Raw genomic sequence first — 19,379 nt, forward strand, 5'->3', positions numbered from 1 at the left:
TTAGAGTTAAATGAAGGTCCCCTGTTTTCTACCCCATGTTAAAGCCTAGGTTTTTGCATCTAGACAATTATTGTCCGACTGAGTGCCATGTCCACAACGCGTCTCTCCGTTCCTGGAGGTAGCATTAGGCTCAACACCGGCACTCCTGCAATGGCCCGGTCGGACCACGCACCACCAGCTTTGTCCGGATAGTGGCCCGTGGATATGGGGCTGGAATTAGTGACCTTAATGCGTCAAATTGTGGGAACTCTATGGTGGAAGCTTATGTGTGGGGCCATTATGTTGTATTGGGGTAGGCAGTCCTTCATTTACTTTTTTGGCCCATCCCACTGGAGGCAGATTGGTTGACTTTGGTGGTTACACAAATATGGGGAACAGGTTTGTTGGATTGAAACCCTCCTGTGCATTGGTTGTAATGGATATCACGAGCATCGCCAAATTCAGCTTCGATAAATGTTGTTTCTTCTTCTGCTTCGTCAGTCTTTTTATAGCTATCCTTGATAAGGTAGTAGCTGTAGGGGGAATGGGTGCAAACACATTTACTGAAACCTTGTGTTTCACTGTGATTCATGATAGAACGGAGGTGACCCGACTTTGTGTAGATTCTTTTGGCAGATGCTGTTGCCTCAGCGAGGTCAGATGTATGATTAGATGGGGTAGTTGATTCAAGCGTATTAAAGATTATTTTCTGATTAGCTTTCTCGGCCTTTAGCGCATTGCTCTTTACGGTGTCCACTAAGGTGCTTAATATCTTAGGTAGAATGCTTAACTTGTCTATATTAGGGAAGCATGAGCAAGGTTTTTCCTTCATTATTGCTCTCATTTGGTCCTCCAATCTACATAGGTTTGTCCCTAGTTCAGCCAGGTGAGTTACCAGTGATTGTATCAGGTCAATCTGAAGTTCCAGCTTGTTCTACTACCAGAACAGCTCCCTGGGAATTGTGTCCTGTGAGGCGCTTATGGAGGCCAGCGAGGGGCTGGTGGCTGAAGGACACAATCCCTGAACAGGGTCGCTGACCCTATCTGCATGGCCCCTATCCAGTATTGGAGTTTGTCCCAGTGTCTCATCAATTTGGGCCTCTATGTAGAAAGGAAACAATCTGTTATGCTTTCCCTCCTGGCAGTCAATGGCATTTTAATTGTGGGGGATGTTGGTTCTCCACACCTCTGTGTCGTTGCCAGCAGCCACTTTAGGTTTGGACTTGGAAGAATTTAGGCAGCCCCCATGACTGTGTTTTGCTTTACTGCGGCTACTACTGCAGCCCTGCTAGGGGTCAAAGTAATTGGATTCACAACCCAACATGTCCTGGTGATGAAAGGAGTTAGATATGGCCATCAAATGGGAAGCCTGATAACATACACGTCAATAACAACAATGGGCACCCACTAAAACGCTGAAGGCAAACCTCCCAGCCCCATATGAAATTCAAGCAATAAGAAAAACATTCAGGACAAATAAAGAAGAATAGCATATAGTGATGTTTAATGTCTACCTATATCCAAGGAACAAAATGAAGGGCATCAAACAATTGACCAGCAAATTACTGAGGATCCTAGAAGAAGAACAGACAGTCACCGTCCTATTAGCAGAGGATTTTTACTTACATCTACTGGGCACCACAACGGATGACGACCTGCTATGTGAGCTAACAGAGAAATTGAATATTCCAATACAGGGGCTAAGCCATCAAGACAAACAAGCTAGGCTAGGCACCCACTTTCTGAGAGAACTACAGCACCTTAATTTTAGGGCCTTGAATGGTCGTTTCCAGGAAGATAACCTGCTGGCGCCAACGTTCCACTCAGCAGCAACCACATCAGTCCTCGATTACATGCTGCCCTTGTTTCACAAAATCTCTTCTTACTGCCTGGGGGTTTCTGACTTGAAGGACCACCTACCACAAGAAGTAACCTTCAAAGACTCAATCAAACCTCTATTCTTAACAACTGAAGCAACTGTCACAGAATACACTACTAACAATTGACGGATTAAGTGTAATCCTTTGTATGCAGAGAAGCTACTAGAACTGGCCACATTTCTTCTACAATAGAACCAACACCTAACAAGGAAATCCCATAGCTACATGGGAAAATGTCACCAAGACCCTTAGTAATATATCTGCCATCAATGTAGCCTCGAGAAAGGGGCCTCAGGCTAGAAGGCTCCCAGCAAACCTCAACATTTTTCAAACCAAAGACTCAAGCATTCCATAGACCAATCTCTAAGGAAACTCCGCAGGAACCCACAAGACCACAATCTGCAGTGCGATCTGAGAGAACCTAAAGCCATTAAAAAAAAAGCTCAAATTGACTGCAAAAAGACGAGAAAATGAATCACTGTGGTCAAAGGTGCTACAAGACACAAAGAGTAAAGACAACGTTCGGTTCTGGCGCACAATCAATACATTATAACATCCGACCCACCTAGGAATAAACTCACAACTATCTGAGGAGTCTTGGGCAAAGTTCCTGAATGAGCACTTCAATAGCCCCGAGCAACAAGAAAAAGACAAAGTGACCACCGCTAAGCTAGAAGAAGATGCACCTACTTACACCAACGTTAGAACCATTGGTGGCAAAGTAATACTAGATCAAGATGTTCCTCTAACTACTGTGGAAGAAGATTGCAGCATTAGGTTACACCAAATCAGGAGGCAAATAGCTAAAGGGAGGTTGGAAGGCGCCCAGGCCCCAAAGGGATTCCACACATTCTGTACAAGTAAGACACCTGTTATTGGACTAAAACCATGGTAACAGTCTTCAAACAGGTACTGACGGATTAAACAATTCCAATATCCTGGAAGGGATCAATAATTTGCCCTATCTACAAGCAGGGCGACACGGTCAAGGCAAAAAACTACCCCCTTGTCGCCCTGACTGACAACGATGCCAAATATTATGCATGGGTAATTTTGGAGGAACTTACATCTTGGGCTGCAATAAAGTGCATCATACCAATAAATCAAACTGGCTTTTGCAAGCATATGGGAACAACCACCAACATCATGGCCCTAGCACTTTTGATGAATGCTGCAAAGGAAGCCAAGCAATCATTATTCCTTTGCTTTATCGATTATCGCTCAGCATTTGATCATGTCGACTGAGCAATATTATGGCAGAAGCTGCACAATTGGGGCATTCCTCCAGTCCTTCTAAAGCAGTTCGTTTTTATTACATATGGACTTCTGGGTGAAAGTCAAGCTGGGAGCAGGGGCACACCTCTCCAGGCATATCACCACTACTAAAGGGTAAAACAAGGGTGGGTCCTTGCCCCCACCTTGTTTGATCTTTTTATGGCTGACCTGCACGCAAGATTGAATAGCTGTACATCCCATGCTTTGAAATTGGGAAAGATGACCCTTTCATATCTTCTCTATGCGGATTATCTACTTCTGATAAGCCGGACTCCAATCGGACTGCAGCACTTATTGGATGTCACATATGAATACAGCAAAAAGAGAAGACTGAAATGGCTCCTCGATGTGCACCGCCTAGAACCAGTGGCAGAATATAAATATCTCAGGGTCATTTTAGATAACAAAGGATCTTACAAACCACAGAAGGAAGCGTTGAGACAAAGGCATCACCGCAACATTAGCCAAGAGATCTTTAGAGAAGAAACTCCTCTCCTCATTAACATACGGGAGCGAGCCAATGCGAGGGAGAGATGCAATCACCCTGGATAACATTGTCATCAAGGCATACAGAACGATTTTCAACCTCCCAAATTACACCTCCCCCACACAAATGTGATTAGAATTTGGTCTGCAGAAGCAGACCCTGGCCAGAAGGGAAGTGTTCATAAAAAGCTGGCATAAGATAAAAGCAGCAGAGCAAAATGCATCAAACTCCCATCTTTGGGCTGAATTGACACACCAGGAAACATCACCAGCCAGAGCGTATCTTCAAGGCTCCTAAACGCAACTTGGCATGAACACCATTTGGAAGATTCCAGCAACCGACACTAGCTTAAAAAAACATAAGCTGATTAAAGCGATTCCAATGAGAGAAGACAAGTCTGTGCTGGCGAAAAGATCACATGGCTGGTTTGTACTAAGCAAACTACGTTGCCACTAAACCGCAACCATACTTGAGCACAGGGTTTAACTTACTAGTGATGGAGAAATTCTTAAGATATCACTTGGGCATATTACCTATCCTACCTCAACTCCCTCTGTGGAAACGGAATTTAGGAGTAACCACTTGCCGCCTATGTGGAACTGGAAGACCTTTCCCACATAATATTTACCTGCAAAAGATAGACGTTCAATGTTCCTCTCTCTTTTCAATCAAAAAGGCTTTTAAATTTATAGATAGGCGATGATGGCCTGCTTTTATCCAACTGCCACACAACTAAACTGTCGCCTCACAAGATTACTCAACATAGTAGAAAGAAGACTGGCTCAACTGCCACCTTGCAATGGGAAAACATGAGAACAATCTGATGAAACGGATCCAATAGATTAAATGCAATATCTGATAAAGTGTCTAAGACCCATCTGCCTACGATTGTATCTGACCTTGTCATTACAAGCTTCTGAAAGCCTTGCACCAGCAACTAGCACTCACTACGCATATTTAAATCCATCCCTTTTTTAACTTTACATAGAGGAATTGCACTACTTATGTACACAATTGATGCATTGTCCCTTTACTCAAAAGTTCATCGCAGCCTTCACCGGTTCACAGGACACATTAACAAAAGACATTAATATAAAGATCTGCTTTGACTAGTGACCATCATGGCCTTGCCTTCATGCCGCTTCAGAGCTCTACTTTTTTATAATAAGCACTTTTTAATGGAAGCTGTTGAATTCTTCTTTTCCTGTAGTCCATGAGCATTTTCATAATTTGACATTTTAACTCTAATGGTTCATAATTCACTTTTTCAATTCATTTTATTTCTTTCAAATACCCTGCTTAATCCATGTTTAGGAATGTCTAGAATGGCATGTATTTGCAACGGGTTTTACTAATCATGCATAATACATTTACTTACTAACGTACTTACCACTGCAGTTGCCTGTTTGATCCATTCAGGCTTCAAAAAAATACAGACAACACAACAGCTTCCATTCTACAAAAATAACTATTTAAATGAATGCAAACTTTGTCCGAAGCCACACTATATGCACAAACGCTGGAGTTGGAAATTGTTGCAAGAATAAAAGGGGACGTGACATAGACTGAGCACCGCAGTACACAATGTGGTGGGATACATTCCAGTTAAACTATGTTTTCCCCTAGAACTTTACAAATTCATCTTTTAAAGGGAATTCTTATTTACACTACTTTTAGAGATCATCTGTTTTGGATGATTCTACTTTCAAGTATCCAAATAATTTCTACTAGAAATCAATGCATATGAAATTCAGAACAAGCAACACAATAGTAAATAATTTGTTGGGCACTAGCCACAGTGTATTTAATGTTAACACATTTTTCTATAATGTTCATATAATACACATTTAGCACGCACAGTTCACTTTAAACCTCAGACAGACATTTCTGTTATGCCCTTCAGAAATAAAAAATGAGTTGTATAAGCATTAGAGGTAGGCTTGCAGATATGTGACAAAAAGCTAACCTGTCCAGGTTGATGAAGATGACACTTTCAGAATCATCGATCAATACTCGCAGTTCCCGGGCAGAATTGGCAAGATCTTCTGCTTCTCTGTAATAATTCTCTAACAGCAGTTCCATTTCCTCTGCATGGTCGATGCCAGAAGTGTTCTCCTCGCTATAAACAAAGAATTCACAGCAACAATTGTCAATGTTTGTCCTAAAACATGATTAATATATTAGCTAAAAATGATTGGTCTCTTTCACAACTTACAGAGGTACAACTGGAACTGATGGAAACCTTAAATTACATTTTGTCCCCTTGATAACTTTTGCATCCCTTGACCGATTTGCAAGAAACTTGGGGCAAAAGGTCTTCAGAATTTGGACTTTCAGTCAAATATGGAGCCGACTGGTTATCACATTATAATGAAGGTCTCAAAATAGGTACGTTTTCCAAACAAAAAAGTGACTGTGCAAGCAATGCAAAAAACACTTGGATTTTTCTTTGTTTGGTTACTAATTAAGAAAAAAAACATCTTGTGCACATGCAACAGCGCTGTATATGTCCAAAAATGTGTGTGAATAACATGTAATTGGTCGCAAAGTCTATAAAGTGGAGACTAGATGAATGTGCAGTTTCAAGATTCACCATGTGCATTTTTAACATATATTTTTAAAAATCGTGATCAGATTAATACATCACAATCAAAGGTATATGAAAAAAATGCATGGAGAAAACCATGCCCTGGCGTGATTGTTACACCTTCTAACACACACATGTGTAGGCCACGATTTATGCTGGATGCAAAAACAGATATATTGTAATGTTCTCCCACAATAAAGTAAGCACATGGACATCCTCGGCATCAGCAGAGCTCATGCCAGTTCCAAGTGTCACAACTACTATAAACAAGAATACGTCAATATTCGCAAACTAAACACATCAACAAAGTCAGCAGGGGAAGTGCACCACTTGTTTAGCCTAACTGCTACATTTACCACACTAAGAACTACAGCACAATATATTTGTTTAAAAAAACACACACTCAAAAGATGTGTCAAACAAATCCAGCTGAAAAAGTCTTTTGACATGTTATAGGAAAAACATCATGAGAGTGTTATCAGCTTCTAACACATACATGACTCAATATGATGTTTGCAACACCAATTACATTAAAAAAAATAGCTTTGTGATGTTTGCAAGCGTTAACCTTACCCCCCAAAAATGAAAAAGAGGCTCTCACAGCAAGCAGCATGCAAGCTGTGTGCATAATAGCCAAAGTCTTTGAAAAAACAAAAGTTAAAACTGAGTTAAGTTTGACAGGTGTGTCAATAGCAGCTGAGGCACAAACGATAAAAATAAAAGAAATTCACAAGTTAAGGTACTACATTAACCGTATCTCCCACTCCGCCACACAGCATTAATCTCAACTTCTCCCCCATTCTACACTTTTTCTAAAGTTAAATATGTTCTTGCACATACCATTGCACATTACATAACATACAGTTTCTGAAATTACATCTAGAACAATTACAAATTTATGTAATCCACGTATTCTAGACTAGCAGACAGGTGTGCCATGTGCATCAGTATGCAAGTATGTATGTTTGTGGTATTTGTATAGGGTGAACCTGGGAAAAAAATAGCAGATCAGTATAAATGGTTGCACATCATACCATACAACAAAACCGTACAATAATATCACATCATTTACTCCTTGTTAGACGCTTTCACAAAGTACTAATAGCTCCACACACAAAGCAACAGCTCAATCAGGTGACAATGGCTGCAATGGAGCTTGAGTCAGATAAATCAGTCAGGTTCGTCCTGGTCAAAGATTTTATCTTCTGACTTTAGTCTTTTAAGTCTCAATCCAGCACATAAGTACACATCTAAACGCCCCCACCCATGGACATCAGAGGGGTGGGAGCATTTAAGAGACTCCCAGGGTGTCCGTTAGAGGCACACAGTAGGGTCCAGTCCAGGTCCAGTGCCACTGGTCCTCTGGGGAGTTGCAGGAAAGACCTCTTGTAGCTTGAACAGGAGGTCAGTTCCAAGGGTAACAGCAGAAAATTCCACAGTACCCCCTCTGCCAAGATCCTAAATGGCAAAAACGTTCTTCCCCTGTACAGAATCTTTGTGCCCACCCCAGAGTTGTGGCCAGGGAAATGAGGTTTATGATCACTCTAGACCATGCCTTGCACGGGGATTGGGGAACAAAGAAGGGCCCTGCCCAGGTATTAGCTAACATTTGCCTGTGACAAGGTAGGCCTCTGAAGTTATTTAAGTTACTGGGCACAGCCAAAATAGTAATCTAGCCAGAGGAAATTAAACCTCTCCCCACACCCAAAGCCTTTGTCCTACCCTGGAAGCTGTATTCACACGTCATCAATGGGGCTATTCAACTGCCAGATAAAAGTTGGAGCTTATGCAAATGAGCCTCCAGAGGCTTTAGTCGGGGGGGGGGGGGGGGGGGGGAGGGGGGGAAGGTAACTTTCAAAAAGTACCTTTTCCTTAATAGTTCCTAAAAAAAACATTGAGTTTACCATTAAAAGGAGTCTTTGAGTGATATTTCTAGCTGCTTCCTAGCCAAAATTAGCATGATTAAATGTAATAGTGTTTTCCAACAAACATCCACGCCTTGCAACATGGAAAATAGCTTCCAGGGATTTTTTCACTCCAAGGACATGTTTAACATTAAACTTTTACATGCCCCACTTCTAAATACAATGCACCCTGCTTTATGGGCTGTAGGGCCTTCCTCAGGGGTAACTTATTAATATTTAAAAGGAAAGTTTAGGCCTGTCAAAACAGGTTAATTTGTCTCTGCAGTGGTGAGCATAATGGGTGCTACTGTTCACTAGTGACATTTAACTTACAGGCTCTGGTTACACTTTGTACCATATACTTGGGACTTATAGGTAAGTTAAATATGCCAATTGGGGGGGTATAACAATTTCATCCTTTAGGAAGAGAGAGCGCAGGCACTCTACCTCTGGTTAGAAAAGGTAAAGTTCTAAAGCCAGCAAACACACCAAGGCAAAACATTGGGGGTACGCAATGCAAAAGATTGTAATTTCCTACACCACGAGTTCTGGAGTGATTCATTTTTTATGTCTCTGATGTCTCCTACTGAAGGCCCCACATTGTAACTGATGGGAGGAGACTTTCTGCCCTTCTACACACAGATTTGGTGAGAATAATTCTTGATTGATGTACCCTTTCCAGTGGTGGGGTTTAAATGTCATAACTCTTTAGATTACTAGCATAGCAGTAGGTAGCAGAAGAATCCACCCAACCGCATTTGATGTCAGTGGTTTGTGACCAGTAACCCAAACAGAGTTAGTCTGGGTCAGTTATTTTTTAACCTTGCCTAAGTAATTTTCCATTTGTGGGTAGAAAACCATGCTGATGGCACTTTCCAGGGAAGATCTACATCCTCTATTTTGTCCTAGTGAACTGTACATACTGGTTCAAGAATGGCCTTCTGCTGCAAATAACTGTATATTCATTCAGCATCCTACTGACTTCATTGGACTCATTTTTGTTTTGAGGCATTTTAGTAAATATCCTTTATTTCTGAAGTTATAACCTAGGTATTTTTCTTGCTTAAACCGTGCTATTTTCTAAAGCAAATACACATTTTGTATCAAGAGAAGCCTGGTGGGTTGCCTATTACAAACATTTAAATCACTGCTTGTTTTAAACAAAGAAAAGCCATGCTTTTCTTTGAAGTGCAGAGAGCGGAACCTGTTTTAGGCAAGAGGTGGGTTAGGAATTTAAGAATCTAATAGCAGTCCTTTTACTGAAGACAATACTGCCTTATAATCTCACCACTGGCATCTGATTCCAGAAGGCATTCATCATGCATTCATGGATAGTCATACATGCAGAGCACCATTCTTGGGTGACTGAGCACTAATTACACACTAAAGGGCTGTTTCTTTTTTTATTATACCCTGCCATCCTGCTTGTATCATGTGTAATACAAGAAGAAGCAGCAATATCTTTGCCTTGGTGTAAGCAAATTATGACAAAAAAAAAAATCACATAACCTTCTAAAGGGAGGAGATGTAGCCTAACAGCTCAAGCTACTAACCTTATACCTGTGGAAGCTCAACATCCTGTGATATATAGGGATAATGTTACTTACCCAGTAAGCATCTGTTCTTGGCATGTAGAGCTGTAGATTCACATGCTTTGCATACTCCTGCCATCTAGTGTTGGGTCCGGATGTTTGCAAGTTGTTTTTCTTCGAATAAATATTTCCAGTCACGAGGTAGGTGACTCCTCCTTTTGGTGATAGTGCGCATGGGCATCGACTCCATTGTTAAGATTGTTTTCCCGCAGAGGGTGAGAATGGAGTTAGTAAGTGTAGAATAGAGATGGCCATGCGTATGTATGTAAAGTAAGAAACTGCAACAGGTATGGGTACCGGGGGAGGCGGGTGGGCGCATGCAAATCTACAGCTCTACATGCCAAGAACAGATGCTTACTGGGTAAGTAACAATATCTGTTCGAGGCATGTGAGCAGTAGATCACATGCTTTGCATATACTATACAGCAGTATACTCCCAAAGCGGTGGCTAACCTGTAGCTGTTGCAGTTGTTTGAAAAGGTGTTTTAAGTTCTGCCTGGCCTACATTAGCTTGTTGCCTCGCTAACACATCTACACAATGGTGTTTGGTGAATGTGTGCGGTGTAGACCATGTTGCTGCCTTTCAGATGTCAGCTGGGGAATTATTCCCAAAGAAGGCCATAGTAGTCCCTATTTTGCAGGTGGAATGTGCTCTAGGTGGTATTTTCAAAGTTCTTTTCGCCTTTACATAGAATGTTTGGATACATTTCACGATCCATCTTGCAATTCCTGATTTAGATATGGGATTGCTTTTGTGTGGTGGCAAAAAAGCAACAAAAAGCTGTTTTGTCTTGCGAAATTCTTTTCTTCTTTCTACATAATACAATAGAGCTTGTCTAACATATAGTGTGTGCAAAGCTAGTTCTGCTACAGAATCAGGTTGAGGAAAGAACACAAGTTACTCAACTGATTGATTGATATGAAAGGCAGAAGCTACTTTAGGAAGAAATTTGGGATTGGTTCGAAGACCCACTTTGTCAAGCTGAAAGAAAGGCTCTTGAATAGTTAGTACCTGAAGTTCACCAACTCTCCTTAGTGAAGTGATTGCAATAAGAAAAGCAACCTTCCATGAGAGGAATTGTAATTGACACCTGTGCATTGGTTCAAAAGGTGGACCCATTAGCCTTGTAAGGACTATGTTTAAGTTCCATACTGGTGCAGGTGGGACTCTTGGTGGTATCACTCTTTTTAATCCTTCTATAAAGGCTTTAATCACTGGTACTCTGAATAGAGATAAGTGTTGTCTGTTTTGAAAGTATGCAGCTACTGCTGCTAGATGCAAGCAAATGGATGTGTAGGCTAGTCCAGATTGCTCTAAGTGTAAGAGATAACAGATGATGTTTTGTACTGAAGCATCAAGGGGATTGATATTGTTATTATTACAATAGATAACATACCGTTTCCATTTTGCTGCATAGCATGCCCTAGTAATAAGTTTTCTAGCCTCTTTTAGGATATTCATACAGTCTGGTGGTAATTGTAAATAACCAAACCTACATGACTTCAGGAGACAAATCGCTAGGTTGAGTTCTTTGGGATTTGGATGCCTGATTTCTCCATGGCTATGAGTGAGGAGACTGGAGTTGAGATGCATCTTTTGGTGTGGAACTACTGGGAGCTCCAGCAGGGTGGTGACCCAAGGTTGACGTGCCCATGTGGGAGCTATGAGAATCAGTTTGAGGGATGTTTGTCTGAGCCTCTGAACTACCAGAGGAATGAGTGGGAGAGGCGGAAAAGTGTAGGCAAATATCCCTGACCAGTTGATCCATAGTGAATTGCCTTTGGAGAGCGGGTGTGGGAACCTCGAGGCAAAGCTTTGGCATTTTGCATTTTGAGCTGTGGCAAACAGGTCCAGGTGAGGAAATCCCCATTTCTGAAAGTAGGTGAGGAGAATTTGGGGATGAAGCTCCCATTGTGGATTTGCTGTCTCTGTCTGCTGAGAGCATCTGCAATCTGATTGTTTACCCCTGGAAGATGTTCTGCTAGGAGATGAATCTTGTGGTGTATAGCCCACTTCCAAATGGCTTGCGCTAGGCGTGACAGTTGGAGAGAGTGTGCCCCCCCCCCGTTTCTGTATATAGTACATAGCTGTTATGTTGTCTGTGTGGACTAGGACTGCTTTGCCAAGATGTGAGTTTGTAAAGCTCTGAGCGCTAGAAACACTGCTAGTAGCTTTAAGGGCTTTATATGGAGAGTCTTGTATTTTAGACTCCATAACCCTTGGATTGTGTGATTGTGTAGCTGAGCACCCCAATTAGTGAGCGATGCTCTGCTGTTAGCACCGTCTGTGGAACTGGGTCAATAAAGGGCCGCCCTTTGGATACATTTTGTGGATTCCACCACTGCAGGGTTCGATGGGTGCGGCCACCTACCAACACTAGACCGGTCAACTAAGCTTGCGACTGGTTCCTCTCACTTGCGAAGCATTCTTGAAGGGGATGCATGTGCAGTGTTGCATGGGGAACAATTATGATGCAAGACGCCATCATCCCTAGCAGCTGCATGATACTTTTGCTGGTAACAATTAGTTGGGTTGAAACTGAGTGAGAAGGGACTGAATGCTGGGAATTCTGGCTGTATTGGGAGAGGCTAGAGCTCTTTGAGTGTCTACTGCGGCTCCCAGATAGGTGTGTGTGTGTTGTAAGGCAGTAGATGAGACATCAACGCGTTCACTGTAAACCCTAGTTGGTGCAGTAAGTGAATAGTGGCTTCAGTGTGTTGGAGACACTTTTGGTAAGTGCTGGCTTTGATGAGCCAGTCGTCCAGGTATGGGAAGACATGGATGTGCTGTCTTCTCAAATGGGCTGAGACTACTGCCAGGCATTTGGTAAATACGCTGGGAGCAGTAGTGACTCCGACCGGTAATACTTTGAATTGGTAATGATGACCCGCTATCATGAATCTGAGGTATTTGCGATGAGTAGGATGAATTGGGATGTGGAAATATGTGTCCTTTAAGTCAAGAGTAGACATAAAGTCACCCTGTTGAAGAAGTGGGAGCACTTGTTGAAGTGTCACCAAATGCTCTGACAGTATGTAGTGATTTAGTTCTCTGAGGTCCAGAATAGGTCCCATGGAGCCACCCTGTTTGGGAATTAGAAAATGCAGAGAGTACACGCCTAACCCTTGATATTGTAATGGCAGAGGCAGTATGGCTCCCTTTCACAAGAAAGACTGGACTTCTTGTTCGTGTAGGTGTAAATGTTTTGGTGACAATTTGTGAGAGCGTGGAGGAATGTTTGGAGGAATGTTGGTAAGCTCCAGGCAATAACCATGTTGGATAATTCCCAACACCCATTTGTCTGTGGTTATAGATTGCCAAATGAGGAGGAATTGTAGAAGACGTCCCCGACAGGTGTTAAATTATTGGGGGAAGTGTAGGCAAGTCACTGCTTGTTAGAAGAGGGGGAATTACGTGGTGTGGAACATTTGCCCCTAACTTTGCTGTTGCTACCTCTGTATCCTCTTCTACAGAAGCCTCTTGAAGAGGAAGATTGATTGTTGCCTTTGTACGAGGTGGCTGTATTATCTGAGGACATGGTTTTCGACCCTCCACAATAGAAGGAGCGACTAAATGAGCCACATTTAGGAGACTGCAGGGATCCCATAGACTTGGCCACTTCTGTATTTTATTTTATTTTTTCCAATGATTTATCTACTTCGGTGCCAAAGAGATGCTCCTTGTCAAACGAGTATTTAAAATAGACTGTTGGACTTCAGATTTGAAACTAGAAATCCTCAACCATGCATGCCTCCTTAGTAACGCACTAGTATTGATTTCTCTAGCTGCGGTGCCAGCAGCATCTATAGCACATCAAATTGATGAATTGGAGATGAGCTTCCCTTCCTGCACTAAATCCTGAGCTTTCGCTTTGTGCTCATCTGGGAAATATTGGAGCAATTGCTCCATTTCGTCCCAGTGTCTCTATCACACCTCGCTAGTAGGGCCTGGGTGTTGGCAATGTGCCAATGATTTGCTGCTTGGGCGGCCACTCTTAACAGAGGCGTCTAACAGTTTTGACTCTTTGTATGGAGGGGGGCATCCCACTGTAGTTTGTGAATTGGCCCATTAGAGACAACGAAAGAGTCTAGCTGTAACTGCCCTTTAATAAAAGCTGGATCAGAGGGAGCAGGCTTATATTTTTTATCTATTCTGGGGGTGAGAATACAAGCATGCACAGGGAATTTAAAAATATCATCGGCATGTCTCATCATACCTCTGAGCATAGGGAGAGTCTGGCTAGCCGTTTGTGTGTTACCGAGCATTTCAAATGAGAAATCTTCATCTAGAGATTCCTTATGTAACTGTACTCCATGATACTCTGGAGCTCTAGCAAATAATTCTAGATCCCACATTGTTGTCAGGAGGGTAAGGCTTTGCAGGGTAAAGATCTGGGTCGTTATCTGTGGGTAAATCAGTGTTGTAGTCCTTCAAGGGATCTATTGGTAAAATATTGCCCCCCCCCATCTCCCTCATCAGCATCATCAGGCGGTGGTGGTGGAGAGTTAGTTGGTGTAATGAATAAATGCTCCAATGTTGGGGAAGGTGGTGCAGGGGAACGTGTTGGAAGAGGAGGAGACGGATTAGTACCAACATTCTTCCTCTTCAAAGGAATATGATCAAGTGTGTCCTCTGGCTGAGGTTTTCTCTTCTTTGGCCGTTAAGCAAGAACATGTCCTGTATCTGGATTAATATAAAGTTCCTTCTGTTTTGGGTTCCTATTTGGGTGTTGGGATGTCAAAAATCGGATCCTGTTGCTTCGGAGGAATATTTTTCGGTTTCGGCACTGAGGACTTCGGTGCCAGGATGGAATGGCTTTTCGGCACAGAAGGTTTCAGGTCGGAAGCCGTCTTTGATTTCCGTGGCAAGGATTTCGGCTCCGAAGCTGTTTTTGGCTTTGAGTCTGAAGGTTTTGGCTCAGTGCCTGTCTTTGGTTCACTCGATCCTGAGCCGGAAGGCTTAGTGGCGTGTTTTCGTGCCGAGCCGGAGCGTGGAGTGTCAGAAACATCTTATCGGGGCCAACCATGGCCCGAAGGAGAGGGTGGAACCGAAGCCTTTTGCTTGGGCTGATTTCGATTTTGGGGAAAGGGGTGTTAGGTACTCACGGGACGTTGATCTCGGACTCCGATTCTGGAATAGATGCAAGTTCTTCTTGTTCTTCCTTGGCCCCTTGTGCGTCGAATTCGTGCTCAGATCCTTCACCGAAGATGTCCGGCATGTATTCAACATTTTGGCTCTGCATTTCGTACGTTGAGCCTGATGATCGAGGAGTGTTTTCTTCGATGTAAACGATTTGCACGCATCGCAGTCCTGTTCGATGCGCTCTGGAGACAAGCACAAGTTGCACACTTTGTGTGAGTCGTGCGCGGATACTTTGTGCGGCACCGAGGACAAAATTTGAATGGAGTCTGTTCCATCGACTGCAAGGTTGACCGACGCGGTTAGGCCGGACAGCCTTCCTGAAGTTTTCCGATCGAAATAGAAGTTTTCCTCGATGGATATGATACGCGGAGAAGTGGGATACACGTTCAAAACAATACTGACGCAGGTAGAGTGGAATGCGCACCGAGGGGAACCCGAAGAACGGTTTCAAACCGGAGCACAGCAATACACTTCCGAACCCGATGGCGGAAAAAAACAATCTAACAATGGAGTCGATACCCATGCGCACTATAACCGAAAGGAGGAGTCACCTACCTCGTGACTGGAAAGACTTCTTTGAAGAAAAACAACTTGCAAACATCTGGACCCAACACTAGATTGCAGGAGTATGCAAAGCATGTAATCTACAGCTCATATGCCTTGAACATATATATTTATATATATATATATATATATATATATATTCACTGAAAAAACCATAGGTTTCACACACGTTATAGTTAGGAATTAGCATTTAAAAAACCTTGCAAATTCACTGAAAAAACCATAGGTTTCACACATGTTATAGTTAGCGGAAATTTTACTGATAAAAAACCAATGAAATTCCCCCGTTATAGTTAGTGCAGGCAACTATAACTCACGCGACCGCAATCCTCTGCTGATGCTAATACTGTATTTAGACACTTATTTGCCCATGTCTTCTTCCATAAATTTTTAGCTATACATATATTACAAATATTATTTTTTCATAAAGACACATATGTCATCAGCAGAAGATTGCGGTCGCGTGAGTTATAGTTGCCTGCACTAACTATAACGGGGGAATTTCATTGGTTTTTTATCAGTAAAATTTCCGCTAACTATAACATGTGTGAAACCTATGGTTTTTTCAGTGAATTTGCAAGGTTTTTTAAATGCTAATTCCTAACTATAACGTGTGTGAAACCTATGGTTTTTTCAGTGAATTTGTACGTTTTTTTAAATGCTAAGTTACTTTACGCCATTCGTGGCGTGCGCGCCCACTTAACGCAGTTCGTTCCGTGCGCGCACGGTGCGCTTCGCGCACCGTGCGCGCACAGTGAGCACGCGGTGCGCTTTGCGCACCGCGCGCCCACTTTACGCAGTTAGTGCCGTGCACGCACGGTGGGCACGCGGTGTGCTATGCGCACCGCGTGCCCACGTTACGCTAGATGGGCCATGTACGCACGATGCGCTTCGCGCACCGTGCGCACATGTAGGACATATGATGCACTTCGTTTTGAAAGGTAATATTTTAATTTTTTGTATATTTTATAAGCCATGCACAAATGGTGCCCTTCGGGCACCATTTGCACACGGGGTGGAGAGAGTGTGGATAATTTATTTTTTTATTATTTTTTTTTTTAATATTTTAGTTTATCTCAGGTGTAATAAGCCATGCAAAATTGGTGCCCTTCGGGCACCAATTGCACACGGGGTGGAGAGAGTGTGGATAATTTTTTTTTTTTTTTAATTTTTTACCGTACGCGTACGGTAAGCGTAATCGGCGAAATTACCGAAAATATAAAAATTCCGTTTTTGGCCTTGGGGGATCTTTGGGGACTCATTCAACATGGCTATGTGTGTGGGAGCTGTCTAAACAGCCCCTTTACATGTTTTTGGGCTTTATATTTTAAAAATCACTCTCAGTGCGAGAGAGAAAATGGCGGCCGCCGCTTCCTGGTTTCGGCCGATTCGAATGTTTACTTAGATCTAAGAGCCAATCAGAATCGCGCTCGTGCACGCCACCGTACGGTAAGCGTACCGTAAGCGCACCGTAAGCTGGCTCAGATATATATATTGATTTAAAGGCTATTTTCTCAGAATCTACTGAACAGATTTACACCAAACCTACAAAAGGCACTTCCTTGACCTGAGGACTACCTCTCTGCCAAATTTCTAGTAATTCTGTTCAGCCGTTCGGGCTGTAGCCCTGTCTAAAGGTCCTATGGAAAAATGCATGGGAAAAACGCGTTTTGGGACCCCCCTTTTATCTCAGCCCCCGCTTGACGAATCCCCCCGAGACTTTCAGGGTAGGAGCGGAGCGTAGCGCCCCACCTATTTTGAAAAATTCGCGAGGATTCGTCGACCGGCGCCAAAGTTATTCAAAATAGAATGTTGCGGATTTCCTATGGAAACGTGGTCCTAACTATAACTACCTACTGGCGACCGCCGGTAGGTAGGTAGGTAGGTAGATATATATATATATATATATATATATATATATATATATATATATTTTATTATTATTTTTTCACCGTTTTCCTCAAAGAAGGAAACACTGCACACCAAGGAGGTTATATAATTCAGGATTTTATTCTTCCGTGCAAATAGTCACCAATCTCCACCACCAACACGTTTCAACCACAATCGGTCTTGCTCACGGTATGTGAGTCTTTTTTCAATGTTCTTTATTTATAGTGATACCCATATTGGCCTTTAGGAGGAATTATGGGAATTGTAGTTTCATTTCAATTATATCATTTTGACATGTTTACGATATATTGATAGATGTTATTTCAATATATCTATTCGGGGAATTAATTGTATCCGTGTATTCTGATTATTTACATTGTGTCAATGTAAATAGTATACATGATTGTATTGTACTACATAACATTAGTATGTTATACATTGAATTCTTATTTGTTCCAACCTTGGATTATAAGATAGTTGCTTAGTGCATGATTCCCAAAGGTTTAGGCTTAGTGCCCATGCGGGAATACTGTGATGGTTTATTCAGATAATTGCGGATACAGATATCTTATATAATTGCCCCTTAATCATTAATTCATTGTTAGTTCATGTCGTGCAGCAGGCTCATGGGAATCATGCACTAAGCAACTATCTTATAATCCAAGGTTGGAACAAATAAGAATTCAATGTATAACATACTAATTGAAATGAAACTACAATTCCCATAATTCCTCCTAAAGGCCAATATGGGTATCACTATAAATAAAGAACATTGAAAAAAGACTCACATACCGTGAGCAAGACCGATTGTGGTTGAAACGCGTTGGTGGTGGAGATTGGTGACTATTTGCACGGAAGAATAAAATCCTGAATTATATAACCTCCTTGGTGTGCAGTGTTTCCTTCTTTGAGGAAATCGGTGAAAAATTGAATCGAGGACTGGCCCGTTCTCGACACTGGCACCCGCTATGGAATAGCGCGCTCTCCCTTGGGGCCGTTTGACGAGTTATATATATATATATATATATATATATATACATATACATATATATATATACATATATATATTATCTACTGGCGGTCGCCAGTAGATAGTTATAGTTAGGAGCGTGTTTCCATAGGAAATCTCAAAATTCTATTTTGAATAACTTTGGCGCCGGTTGACGAATCCTCGCGAAATTTTCAAAACTAATGGGGCGCTCCGCTCAGCTCCTACCCTGAAAGTTTCGGGGTGATTCGTCAAGCGGGGGCTGAGAAAAAGGGGGGGTCCCAAAACGCGTTTTCCCCATGCATTTTTCCATAGGACCTTTAGACACAGCTACAGCCCGAACGGCTGAATAGAATTACTTGAAATTTGGCAGAGAGGTAGCCATAAGGTCAAGGAAGTGCCTTTTGTAGGTCTGATGTAAATTTGTTCAGTAGTTCCTGAGAAAAAAGCATTTAAAGCAATATATATATCTGTGAGCGCGCTCCGTGCGCTTACGGTAAGCTTACCGTACGCGTACGGTGCCGTGCGCGAGCTCAATTCTGATTGGTGGTTACATGACTGTAAACATTCGAATCGGTCGAAATCAGAAAGTGTCGGCAGCCATTTTCTGTCTCTCGCACTGAAAAACAAAGGTGGATAACGTGAAAAGGGGGCAACGAAGAGAGTTGCAGACCCCCTAGCGTTTGTCAGGGGGTCCACGAAGGACCAAAAAGTACGAAAAATACATTTAATATTTAAAAAAAAAAAATTGCGGAGTGCGCGTACGGTAAGCTTACCGTACGCGCACGGCAAAAAAAAAAAAGAAAAAAAAAAAAAGAAATAACAATCACATTTATTAAATAAATTGAAGGACCCGCAAGGGAGAAAACAAAATTGTTACTGTGTAAAAAAAGGCGAGGCGCGCACGGTATGAACTGCGCAACGTGGGCCCACAGCGCGCGCACGGTGCGCGAAGCGCACCGTGCGGGCAGGGTGTGCGCACGGTGAAAAACCAGAAAATAAATAAATAAATAAATACATAACTTAGCATTTAAAAAACCGTACAAATTCACTGAAAAAACCATAGGTTTCACACACGTTATAGTTAGGA

At 42.3% G+C, this 19,379-nt stretch overlaps 1 protein-coding gene across 3 annotated transcripts in view; it reads right to left on the reverse strand.

Annotated features, from left to right (window-relative positions):
- The window catches only part of MRS2 (magnesium transporter MRS2), a 157,197-nt gene that overhangs the window by 62,361 nt on the left and 75,457 nt on the right, over positions 1 to 19,379 (reverse strand). For all 3 annotated transcript variants that reach the window (XM_085607041.1, XM_085607040.1, XM_085607042.1), the window contains one exon: positions 5,588 to 5,740. In XM_085607041.1, coding sequence (XP_085463167.1) covers positions 5,588 to 5,740 — 153 coding nt within the window. The remainder of the gene's footprint in view (positions 1 to 5,587; positions 5,741 to 19,379) is intronic.

The sequence above is a fragment of the Triturus cristatus genome, chromosome 5_2 (genome assembly GCF_964204655.1).
Source record: "Triturus cristatus chromosome 5_2, aTriCri1.1, whole genome shotgun sequence".
In the NCBI taxonomy this organism is placed as follows: domain Eukaryota; kingdom Metazoa; phylum Chordata; class Amphibia; order Caudata; family Salamandridae; genus Triturus; species Triturus cristatus.